Source organism: Pogonomyrmex barbatus, unplaced genomic scaffold (genome assembly GCF_055798465.1).
Source record: "Pogonomyrmex barbatus isolate J1 unplaced genomic scaffold, ASM5579846v1 scaffold7, whole genome shotgun sequence".
Taxonomy (NCBI): Eukaryota; Metazoa; Arthropoda; class Insecta; order Hymenoptera; family Formicidae; genus Pogonomyrmex; species Pogonomyrmex barbatus.
The window spans coordinates 8,816,596-8,829,791 of record NW_028297171.1 but is presented as its reverse complement, the minus strand read 5'-3'; the positions used below and the strand labels follow the sequence as shown (position 1 = coordinate 8,829,791).

Here is a 13,196-nt window from a genome sequence, read left to right as displayed (position 1 = left end):
GATTATCAAACGTAAAATATGTAAATTTAAGATTAAAGAGAGAACAAAAATTCCTCTTTCAGATTATTATAAATTTTGGAAATAAATTCCATTGTTTAGTATTGCTTTCTGCAGTTAAGTCAAGAGGAATATGTTAATGAACAAAGATATAACATCAAGAGAATTAAAATATAATTATTTTCAATATATATGCCTAAAAATTTATCTACATGATTAAAAGATTTAAGAATATTCTTAGATATAATTTCATGCAAAAATAAAATTAATGAAACAATGAATTTAAAAAGATAATCTTGTTTATGAATTTTGGGAAATAAGTTCTGGGCAGAATCCCATCACTATATGAAGATTGCTCATATATAGAAATATAATAAAAATCTATTTATTTTTTTTTGACAAATCTTACAAATGTCTTAATAATTTCCTTAGCTCCTCATTAATGAAGATTAATATTCTGTGAATTTCAATGATTTCAATGATTTTAGTTTTGTAAGTTTATTTTTTAAAGATCTTTATGTAGTACAGTTATTATTTTTATCTATTCTAGTAAAAATAATACAATTATTTCTGAATAAAATGCCTAATGATCTGTAACAAATGGGAGGAGATGAAAGTTGATAGTTTTATACTGAGAAAATAAGGAAAGATTATTAATAATGGCGATTAACTGATTTCTGGTATTCAATTGTTTATCCAAGAGCTTTTTACTTAATGAATTACTTATAGTAATTTGTATCACACATTTCAAGATATTTTGTATAAGAAAAATTTAAGAAAATTAAATCAAGATTGGCCAAGAAATAATCTAATTTAATCTAATTAAATAATAAAACCCATAATGTTTAAGGCTCGGCTTTCCCGCTGTAGCCATATTGAATTATGACGTCAAAGGTGAAAAATTATATGCAAAAAGTTTTTTGCGCCTACAGTTTTATTTTGTACTTTTTCTTTAAAAACATAATATTCTTAAAACTTATAAAAAATATCAGAAAGCAAGATCTGTCCAATAAATCATGTAAAAGTGTAAAATAATTCTTGAAATAATGGTACACTGTTCTATCTAGTTATATCTAGTTATTTTTGATAGTTAAGCAGTGATTATTTAAAAAATTATTTTACATTTTTATGTGATTTATTGGGCAGATATCTTACTTTCTGATATTTTTTATATAACCCATTATAACCTATCTTAACCCATGTCGTGCGGCGAGAGAGCCAAGCCTTAAGACTCTTGTTAATTCACTGCAATTATCTTGAATTAAATCAGAAATGAGAAAACATATGATTCAATTCTAGATGTAAGATTATTGATTAATAGAGGGAAAGAAGAGTTTATAGGATTGTTTTATCAAGTGAAAATGTTATTTGTCGAAGATTCTGTTTTAATTTATTTTGCAAGAATTTTCATTATGCTTTCTTGCTTTTGATGTCATTCAAGACGCAGGCTGCAGTAAATCAACAAAAATCATATATATTCATATCTATATATTCATATTTTTAATCCTATATTTATGATAATCCATAGAGTTTCAATGTCCTATCCATACTGGTGGATGCAATATATTGTGCATGTTTTCCAAAACGAACACCAGTGGCTGCCGCTGTATGATCATTCAGAACCTTTAATTCTTGCCATTGTTTACAAAGATATACCCTAAAAACAACATATGATATGAATCAAGTTCATATTGATTTACATTATTTATGATAACATATATTATGTTGAATTTAATTTATTATTAATGTTTAATATATTTGTCATGAAGACATTAAGGTTTTCCTATTAAGAATTTTTAATTCTTCAGAAATATGAAATATTCGGTATTGATTCATTTTTTATATATTATTATTGATATTCAAATAACATAATTAATAGAAATTAATAAAATTAAAAAAATTACCTGACATCCGTTCCTGCTACAGCCAAATAAGTTCCACTTTGATCAAAGCAAATATCCTTCACCTCATAAGATTCCTCTAACTGCAACGTTTTGAAGTTCTTCAATTTACGCAAATCCCAAAGTTTCACACATGAATCTTCTGCAGCTGTCGCCAAATAATATCCATTTTCCGAGAAACTGATTGCTGTGATCGGTCCAGTGTGCCCCGGAAAGTTCGCAACATTAGATTGTTCTTTTAAATCCCAGATTTTTACCTGAGAATCTGCTGTGCCGGTACCGAAAATCAAACCATCAGGGTGGAATTGTGCCGTTGTTAACGGCTGACCTGCTTGTCCTGCAACCTTTGAACAATTCAAGCATGTGAATATGCATATAAAAGGAAAAAAAGAAGAAAAGAAAGAAAGAGAGAGAAGTGATGGAAGAAGAAATCTATTGTTCTATTAAATTTTAGAAATCTTATAATTAAAAATAATATATTTGTTTAAAACATACTTTAGTCAATAATCGGCCAGTACGTATATCTGAGAAAGCCCAATGCTGATCTAAAGAGGAACTTAATAGATAATCGCCGGTTGGGTGTAAAGATAATCCGGTTACTGGTGCATCATGAGCTTTCAATAATAAAGTTGTTTGACTGGTACCGACATTCCATACACGAATTGTAGTATCAGGTGATGCAGTCATCACTATATCTTCTTCTGGATGATAAATAACTCGTGTAACCTTTTGAACAATTTAAAAAACATGAATATATTTAAAAAAATAATAAGTTAGAAATTAAAATTATATACTATATACAATTACATACTTTCTTTGTGTGACCTTTAAGTATTGCCACGACTTGCTCAGTATCCTTATTAAAAACAGTGGCATTCTTGTCAGCACCGCCTGTTAAAATTTTGCTGGTGTCAGCGCTGTGAATATCGAGTGCCAAAATTCCAGGTACACTAGCAGAATGCAGTCCCTGAAATTATATAATAATAAATTATTTTAAAATAATTTATATTTTTATTTTTATAATATTTAGAATCATCATATATTTTATTTTAATAATTCTTATAATATTTTATAATTCTCTAATATTTCATGTAACATATCTATAGACTTTTTTATAATATGATTTGTAATAATAATTGACATAGTAAGTTTGAGACAGAAACTATAAAAGAGACTCACAGGATGTGATGCAAGGGTTTGGAATGAACGGATACTGTCTTGAGACATAAGATCTTCCGGTACTGAACGTCCACGTCGTTTTCGTTCTTGAGTAAGAATGGTTGCTCGCTCTTGAAGTTTTTGTATTACATCTTCAGTAATTCCAGCTTGTTCCATTGGTTGAGCTGCTGTGCCACCAGCCTCTATTGCCACAGCCTAAAAAAAAATATTAAAATCATAAACATATTTATAATTCTTAATATATAAAAAATATAAATCACAAACAATTTGTTGCATGCGTATATTTAAAAATTGCAAAACTTTTATTTCAAATATTTTTGCTTGAAATAAGAGCCTAATAATTAAAGCCTAATAATTGAAATACAATTAAAATAAAATATATATCCTGTATATATTTATAAAAAAATATAAATATTTGTTAAAATTAATTATTTATAACTTACAAATATTTATTAAAAAGTAATCAGATAATAATATATATGATAACATACAGGCTGAGGAATTGTAGCAGCTTGAACAATTCCAGCTTGTGGCTTGAGAGTAGCCAGAGCCTCTCTAGCAGCAGTAACTTCTTTTGTTAATCTAGCAATTACACGACAAGCTGCATCATGTTGATATAAAGCATGAGATAATTCCTGCCTTGCAGTTTGAAGTTGCTGTCGTAACGTAAATGAATGTAACATAACAGCATCCCATTCATCTTGCATAATTTTTAATATTGCTGGGATAGAAGTTGCACTCGGTGGTTTAGGCTTGACAATTGGAGCAGCTACAATAAAAATAAGTTGTGATAAATATAAAATTTAAAAACATTGGAAAAGATTAAAGTTTACTAAAGTTTAAGTTTACTAAAGTTTAAAGATACCTTTAATATCAATAAGCTGTTCAATAGTGAGTTCTTTGCCATTAATAGGATCGACTCCATTTTCAGTTATATATTTTTCTATAAGACGTTTTTCAAATATTGATCCAGAGACAGGAGATACTACTGGATGTTCTGGCACCTCATTAGAAACTGAAAGTTGTAAAAATAATTTTATCAAATCTCAAAATAGATATATGTTAGAATTTAAATATATATTATACTAAAATTTAATTACATATTATGAATCTTTCTTGTATATAGAAATTGTTTATAAAAATATATGATTTTTGTATTAGAAATAATTTTTTTCGTATTATATCTAAACATTAATTTTAAATATAACCAACTTGAAATTAATGAATATCTTTAAAGATTTCTTTCAGTGCATGTTTAAATACTTTAAATATAATTTATTTAATACAGAAAAATTTTTAATTAATATCATTAAAGATTGAAAATAAAATAGATAAATTAGATGATACATGAATAATTTTAGAGAATAATTTTATATACATAGATTTAGGTCTTTATTTCCTTACAATTTTTGCTTGCATTTTCAATTTGACTTTTTCAAAAGAAACCATTTGTTTCCCACTTGTATTACAACTGTTAGGCCAAGTATATTATTACATCATAACTAGTTGATTAATATTATGCAATTTTTTATATAAATATGCATTTTTTTTCCTATTTTCATCAATAAATATTTAATTATTTTCAATCTCACAATTATATATCACATAAAGCAACAAACATTTATAGGTTATATATTTGCCGATTCTGTCAGTATAAATTTTCGAAACATTTCAATGATTCACTTTTATGTTAGACATTGTGAAACTCAGATGTAACAGAAATACAAGAAAGCTAGTTTGATTGTAAATTATATTTTATATTTTCACAAATACTTACTCGCACAAGATAGCGCCATTTTCTTAATTAAACCAGGACGCCGGGAAATGCCTTCAAATGTATTCGCTCTATCCTCTCAATCATAGATATAAGTGTCGGTCCACAATAGGTGATTTAAGCTTTAAGAAGTAAAAATTGACCAATTATAACCAATTATAATATAAAAAAAATAATATATATAATATATATAATATAAAAATGAAAAGAATAATCTACTATGATTGGTCAATTTCTTACGACTTAAAGATTAAATATTTATTGTGGACCGACACTAATTCAGACTGATAAGTTATTTACTAAAGAAAAGAGCCAATATCACTGTCATGTCGCTGATTGGTCAATTAAATATAAAATTTCCTGATTGGTAGTCCATTGGAAAATTCTTGCATTGGCATATGAATGGATTGGCGAGATAAAAAGGAAAATTCTGGGGATCAATTATATATTTTGAAACAAAGTAAAAATTATAAAAATAAAAAAATGTACTGGAGTATGCAACTTCATATGTCGAAAATAAGTAAATTTTTTCACTTTTGTAATTTTCATTTCATTTCAATATACATAATTGATTTCGGATGACACTCGTTTGATCACTAGCCACTCACAGCGCTTGAACAGTGGAAAAATTCTAGGCACTGGCCTGTGAGTGGTTGTGGTCAATCGTGACGTGTCAAACGGGATGCTCTCATTGATTTCCTGTTAACGTACAATGCAATTCATAACGGCTGGTGATTAGGAACTTTTCAATGGATCTATTAGAATTTCCAACATTATTATCCAAAAATTTTACTAAAATTTTCTTTTAGTGTTTACACATGTTTAATTATTCTAAAAGTGGTTATCGGGCTTCCTAATATTTTTTGCAACTAATGCAAGATAGACATAGAATGTGTGCGTTGGGAAAAAATAGAATAAGGCTGACTTTTCATGCTGATGCTTGACACTCATTTTTAGCGTCAAACTAGATCACGTGATCAAAATTAAACAGAATAGTGAAATCTGAATGGTCATTTTTGATCACGTGATCTCGTTTGACGGTAAAAATGAGCGTCAAGCGTCAGCACGAAAAGTCAGCCTAAGGAATGCAGGCAATGCATTATGACGCTTTAGAAGCGATCAAAATCAATTACAATCGAAAATGTTATAAGATAAGATTATCAATAAATACTTCGCAAGATAATACATTTTAAAAGAAAATATGTAATATCAATAAACTATCTTACATTTATTTTGGGCACTGTAAGCATTGTTCTAGCTTCCATTTCAATAATAAAGATAGAATAATGCTTTCGTTGCGTAGTGTTCAAACGGAAAGTAACTTTAATATTATAATTATATTTATATGCAGAATAATAATAATAATCAATTTAGAGAGAGAGAGAGACATTTATATTTAAAAAAATTAAATATATATCCGCTCCTTTACTCTTGCTAATCATAACTATATATTTGGATGCTATTTTATAAAAAAATTTCAAGCTATATTAAATTTAATGCAGTAAAAGAATTTTATCACCATAATAATCTTTAACAAACTTATAAATTCCTTGTATATTATGCTATACACAATTTTATATAATTATGCATAATTAATAAAAATTGTAATTGGTTAAAAATTACAATTAAAATATTTTGTACTTTTTAATTGAATACAATTAATAATAAATAAAAACATAAAAGTACAATTACCTCACTATTTTAAAAAACTCAAGTAAAGAAAAGCAAAAAATTTCCCAAAAATATCATATTTTTATTGAGGCAACGATAGAAACATTAAACAAGTTTCCTTATTATAAAAATTATCATATATAAATATATAAATATATGTACATATTACACATACACATACACACACGCTCACGCGTATTACAAAGTAAGTGAATGTGAATACGTATGCATTATCTTTCTGTTATACGTGATGGATGTCTTCAATGTCGAACAAGAGGAGTATTATTTTCTAATTGTATACGTCACGTACAATATACTCATACTGTCGATCACTTCGCAAAATACAGAAAAATTATCTAATTAATTATAAACAGTTACTCGTGATATTCTGATCATACAATAATCCATAATTATATAGTAAAAAGCTTTCTTCAATAGTTTGTATCATAAAATATCTACTTTTATAATTGCCATTCTTTATATTTAAGAACACTATAATTCTCCTTTATAACTGCAACATTCTCTCGTTTGTAGATTATTTTATTATGTTGAAGACTTGAATCAAGGCACTTGCATGTTACTTTCCTCGTGTAGTTTTGTATCGTTTTGTAAGTAAAATATATATACACACATTTTATAAAATACATATTATATATAATACATTGTATGTTTTCAAAACGCTTCTATTTTTAATATAACAGTTGATATAAAACTTGCTCCAAAAGATATTGAAAATCGTCATAATTGATACAATTTTTCTATAAACATGATATATCTAAAGATGTATAGAAAATATCCCCAGCCTTGTAACAGGCTCATTAATTTTGGAAGCCCTACTCCTAGTATGTTATATATACACGCATGTACTCATGCGCATGGGAGTCATTAAATTTTTAATAAAATTATATAATTATCCGAGTAATCGTAATTTTGGCCGTAATTCGACTTATTGTCTACATTACAGAATATCGTAAATTTTCCGAATACTTATTGTACTCAGAAAAGAAATATTAAAAGAGGTATGCACATTTTTATAGATTAAATCACGTTTCGATACATAGTAGATTAATATTTACTATGTAAACGCTTGAATAAAATAATTAAGTATATTCTAACATTCCCAAATCTGACAATCTCAATTATCCAAAAATAAAAAAAAGAGAAAAATATCGCAGAATTATAAAGATCATTTGGACAGAAGATTAATATATAATCTCTGTGAAAAATAAAACTAAAAAAAAAATTTAATATTTATAGAAAAAAAAGAAATATTTTATTTTATTATTACATTCATCTTATTCTCAACAAATTCATATTATTGATTTCTCCAAGGACTTTGTTTAATTTTAAATTAATTTTATAGTTTTAGAACAATGCATAGTCAATAAATATTTACTACAGAATTTCTCCATAAGGAAAAAAATCTCATTGATAGCAGATATAATGCTCATTACTTAAACATTCTAATTTCAAAATTTTATCCTTGAAGAAGTTGATGCACTGATTTCGCATCTTTAACAAGTTTTCCTTTACTATTCCTCCACTTTTTACATTTTTGAACATATGAGTAAAAACAAATAAAAAGAACCAAAAATATTATAGTACAATTATTTGTTAAGCGCAATAAACATTTTCATTATATGTATGTACTATTAAAGTAGGAATCGAGGAAAAAAGTTAAGAATAAGATTGGTCCCGTTAATTTAAGAATAGGAAGTTCGACTATATTATTAAAAATAAGAGTGTTAGGAATGACATTGGACATGAATTTATCGAAGGACCAATTTTATACGCTGTCATCTTTGAGCAATCTTCCCTCGAATATATTCTCAAGTATTCAATCTCGAAATTGTCCTCCTTTGATTCTTCATGCAAATTCTTATCCAGTCTATTAAAAAAATCTGCACAGATTTTATAGATATATTAGTCTTTTCTCCTCTCCAATAATTATTTATTGTAACTGTAAATCCTGCCATCATTTCTCGTTAACAGATGTGGTGGAAGCGGCCAAATTATTATTGTTGTTATTAGACATAACTTTTTGTTTGCTAGTTGTGCCAGTCTTTTTGTCAAAATGCCGTTTCCGATGCACCTTCATATTATCACGACGATTAAACTTTTTCCCGCATTCCGGGCACGCATGCGTCTTCTCTCCATGTACATGGCGATGAGCAGCCAAGTGACTGGCTTGTGCGAAACTCGCACCACACTCCTGACATATATGTTTGCGTAAACCTTCATGTTTTAATAGATGCTCATTGAGAAACGCCTTAGACGCATAACGATTATTGCAAATATTGCACACAAATGGCTTAGGATTGGAATGCTGCAGTACGTGTGCCTTGAATTTCGAAGCGACTTTGAAAGTCTTGCCACATGTGTCGCACGTGTATGTGGTCGCGTGACGAGTCTTGATGTGCTCATTTAGTACCGATAAACTTGAGTAAAGATTATAACAGAAACGACAACGAAAATTGCGTCGTTTTTTCATATGGACACTCGCTATATGGCCGAGCAATCGCGTACGAAATGGGAAGACCTTACCGCAATACTCACAGGCTAGATTTTGTGGCGGCAAATGTGACTTCATGTGGATTTGCAACGAAACCTTATGGTGATAACTTTGCCCACAGTCTGTACAACTGTATGGTCGCACTCCTTTATGAACATTATCATGTTCCGCTAGATAAAATTTGGATTTGAATCGTTTAGGACATTTGGGACACTGTATGGGCCTAGGATTAGTATGTGAGCATCGAATGTGCTTCATTACATCAGACTTGCAAACAAACTTGGCGTTACAAACGACACATGTATACTGCTTGATACCGAGATGCGTTTTCACGTGAACTGTGCACTTATCTCGACGCTCATAGAATTTTTGGCAGAGTTTGCATGCATAACCATTTTGTGTTTCGTTTACCACATGCTCCACGTTATCATCCACTTTGATTTCCTCACCGTCGATCTTGAAAAGCTCCTCCGGATTCTGTGTGGCCTCTAGACGTTCCTCCAATTCCGCTAAATCTTTCAATTTTGCTGCCGCATTATTGTTGTTCTTCGTAGACGTATTGCTAAGGATGTTATTAATAATGCTATTTATCTCTGCGCTATTCTCACTCTGCAGCAGATCTATGATTGCTGAATCAACTGAACAATAACCTTGATCAGGAAAGACGCGCGCTCGCACCGTCGATACATCATCATTTCGTTTTTTACACATCTCCACAGTGAAGCTAATATCCTCAGCATCATTATTTCGATTTCTTGTTTCCTTCACAGAAACATCCATATCAGGTGAGCCCGAGACAATTGTTAATAATTTATTTAAAGCCGAAGTTGGTAATTGAATCGTTGTCGATGTATCTTGTTGCTGTTGTTGCTTTAGACTTTGTTTGTCTCTATTTTCGTTGTTACTATTATTGTTATTATTTACAGTACGAACACTAATGTTGTTTTCCACATTGTTGTGACTCCTTAATCTACTCGCGATTGGGATCTCCTCATTATCCACAGGCAAATTATCCGTGCTTTGCTTGCTTCTAAGCCAACGAGTCAATGACGTTTCTGCAGGTGGACTCTGTATATTCTTTTCTGTATTTTCATCGTTGCATTTGGAAATTTGTTGTTGTTGTTGTTGTTGTTGTTGTTGACTGCGAAGGTTTCGTAGAACCTTTGATGTATTATTTCTTTTCTTTTGCTGTTCCACTGACGTCTTGACGACATCATCCTGATTTTCTTCAGTTTGATTGTCTCTACTAGAATTAAGATTTTTTTCAATACTGTTGTTATTATCTGATGACGCACCCACAGACGAAGTTGATTCTTCGTTTTTTACTTCTGTCTGGAGAGAGATTAAATTAATATATAGGAGTAGACACTAGAATATATATCTGTTTTAATAATAATATATGTAAATTTGATTCATATAAATTTTTCAGTAATAAATATAAGGTAAAGAGATAAATTATTATATATATATATATATAAAATTAGTTTAATAAAAAGAGTGAAAAATTCTTAATTATATGTCATAAAAAATAAAATTAAAATATTTGATTGACATTTAATATAATAAAAGATTACAAAAAAATTGGAATTTTATAAAACTGCATATAAATTGATAAATGTTTTATTTTATATTTTATCTAATTATTCATGTGTGTTTTTTATAATGTATTTATTATTAGCGCTTGAATTTGTATATCATATGAAATTAATATCAAAATTAATTATATTACAATAAAATAATAAAAAGGCGATAGGTAGAAAATGAAATATAAATAAAATATAGAGAGACTTACAGATTCTGTTAATGGTGGTAGATTATATTGATCGCGTAACACTTGTTGGGTGCGCAGACATTCTTCTTGAAAGTCGCAAACAAATTCAAGCTTACCCAGGCATTGAACACAGATTGCCTTCGGTAAAGGATCCTTCTCATCTATCTAAGATTTATAAACAGAAATAATGTAAATACTGAAAAATATATTTGTAATATATTTATATAAAAATAAGATTTTGTTAAATCATAAATGTTTAATTTTCTTTTTTTTTTACAAAATGTTACTTAATACTACTAATCTGCTTCATAAATATATCAATTTATAAAATATATATCGTTATATTCTGATACTCACTAAAATAGCAACATCAAGTCTAAAATTATCAACAAACTTAATTTTATTTATATAAATTTGCTATTTTATTTTATTTGTAATTTAAATTTATATTTATATGATAAACTTAAATTTACACTATTCTAATATTCATTACTTAGAACATTAAATAAAGTTTATATAGATTTGTATAGTAATTTTGTAACATATCTATGAACACATGCATATTTGAAGATAAACATAATATTTTTTATATATTGTTTAATAACTATTTTTTAAATAATAATAGTCACAAATTCTAGGAGATTCTACAAGAATTTCTTTAATAAAATAAGACACATAAAATAATATCTATTAATGATTGAGAGATATATTGGAATAAATGTAATAAACAATATAATAAACTGTTACTATTTTAATAAAATTGTAACTTATAAAAAAAAATAAATATTAAATCAATTTTTTTAACAATAGTAATATCTTTTAAACTGTTTTTAATATCTGGACATTCTAGAATTATTATTTAATACAGATATTATATACAAATAGCTATATACTGAAAATATTTTGTATAATTACTTTCTGAGATACATCATGGACTTTTAAATACTGATAATGTGTATTGAAATTCTTGATAGAGAAAATTAATATTAAAGATGGAAACAAATGATACTAATTGCAAAACTGATATTTCCATGAGCCACAAAAGTATTCTTTATTTTTTGTTATGATGATCACTAAAAAGTTAATAATGTTTTGAGTCATTTATTTTTTCCTGTAATTAGTTTAAAGAATATTCAAGCCTAGAAGCAAATAATAATTAATCTAGTTAAATATTAGGTCTCAGCTAAAAAATAACTCAACTTTGAAAGAGAATATTGATTTGTGCATAAATAAACGTAAAGCATAAAATAAAACAAGCGAAACAAACGGCGAGTATATGTATATAAACTTCGTATTTAAAAGAATTTAAAAAAGAAGAGAAATACGAAAAGAAATGTTTCTTTGTTTCTAATTCGCCTCTCATATTCAAGGGTTAGAAAGGCAGAACGTGCAACAAGGCAAGGGAGAAGAGTTACATGTGGTCGAACTCACCAGGATGTTGATTTTCCTGTGAATCTTGAGGCCCAGGTAACGTTTGATGCCTTCCTCACCGAACACATCGATATAGATTCTCTCGTACTGGCCGCAGAGCCTGCACATTTTCGCCTCCCCCTCTTCCACGTCCATTTTTGTTTACTCGTCAACAAACGCTCGTTTCCATACACGCTCGACTACTGCGAGGTAGAAACCGACGGAATCCACGCCCGCTATTTTGTATTGCACCAACGCCAACGTTCGAGCGACGCTTCTTCCACTTTTTCTGTCACGAATGTTCGTCCGGTTTTTTTTTTTCTTTCTTTTTAGAAGGCCCGATAACACCCTTTGCTCCGACGCTACGATGTAGCGCGAACAGGAGAACGAGGAAGCTACAGACAGGAAGGGGCGAAAATGGAGACAACTACATTGGCGTTACTACTTATGCCGTTACAACACGGCACGAGAGATTCTCGGAGAGTAGTCAGCATTCGAGTCAGACTTACATTCGCATCATATTTCCGCCATATTTGGAGCACCGACCAATTAGCTATGACCATAGATGTAGGCCGAGAGTTAGATGGCTGAAATATAATAATAGGTCTGTTCTTTTTAGCTAAACTTGTATCGTTCATCTTTTCTTTTTTTCATTTCCTGTTGGAGAAAAAAAGAAAAATAATGATGCAAGAGATTCAGTTAAAAGGAACAGGCTAAGTTCCGGTCTACAATAGATGATTTAAGCTTTAAGCCATAAGAAATGGACGAATCATAATCGAAGAATAGGAGAATAATCGACTATGATTCGTCAATTTTTTATGGTTACATGGGGAGGAAAAGAGGAAATCGTGCAAGAAATTTTAAGAGCTAAAAAGAACAGGCCTATATATTTGGAGTTTGGTGAAAGCGAGAGAGAAAATTTTAGTGCAGCTAAAAAGAACAAACCCGTTATATTTCAGTGAATTGTCCCCCCTGGTTGCG

At 29.0% G+C, this 13,196-nt stretch overlaps 2 protein-coding genes across 2 annotated transcripts; both read right to left on the bottom strand.

Annotated features, from left to right (window-relative positions):
* Positions 1-479: 479 nt before the first annotated feature.
* On the bottom strand, positions 480-4,991 carry Prp19 (pre-mRNA processing factor 19). The gene is made up of 8 exons (XM_011649625.3): positions 4,855-4,991; positions 3,943-4,092; positions 3,569-3,846; positions 3,078-3,272; positions 2,710-2,865; positions 2,394-2,624; positions 1,902-2,242; positions 480-1,654 (listed from the first exon to the last, which is right to left on the bottom strand). Exons 1-8 carry the CDS (start codon positions 4,871-4,873, stop codon positions 1,510-1,512), a joined length of 1,515 nt encoding a protein of 504 aa, XP_011647927.2. The 5' UTR covers positions 4,874-4,991; the 3' UTR covers positions 480-1,509.
* Positions 4,992-6,583: 1,592 nt separating this feature from the next.
* On the bottom strand, positions 6,584-12,926 carry LOC105434052 (uncharacterized). The gene is made up of 3 exons (XM_011649624.3): positions 12,237-12,926; positions 10,827-10,970; positions 6,584-10,366 (listed from the first exon to the last, which is right to left on the bottom strand). The coding sequence occupies exons 1-3, from the start codon at positions 12,369-12,371 to the stop codon at positions 8,498-8,500; spliced, it is 2,148 nt and encodes a 715-aa protein (XP_011647926.2). The 5' UTR covers positions 12,372-12,926; the 3' UTR covers positions 6,584-8,497.
* Positions 12,927-13,196: the final 270 nt, after the last annotated feature.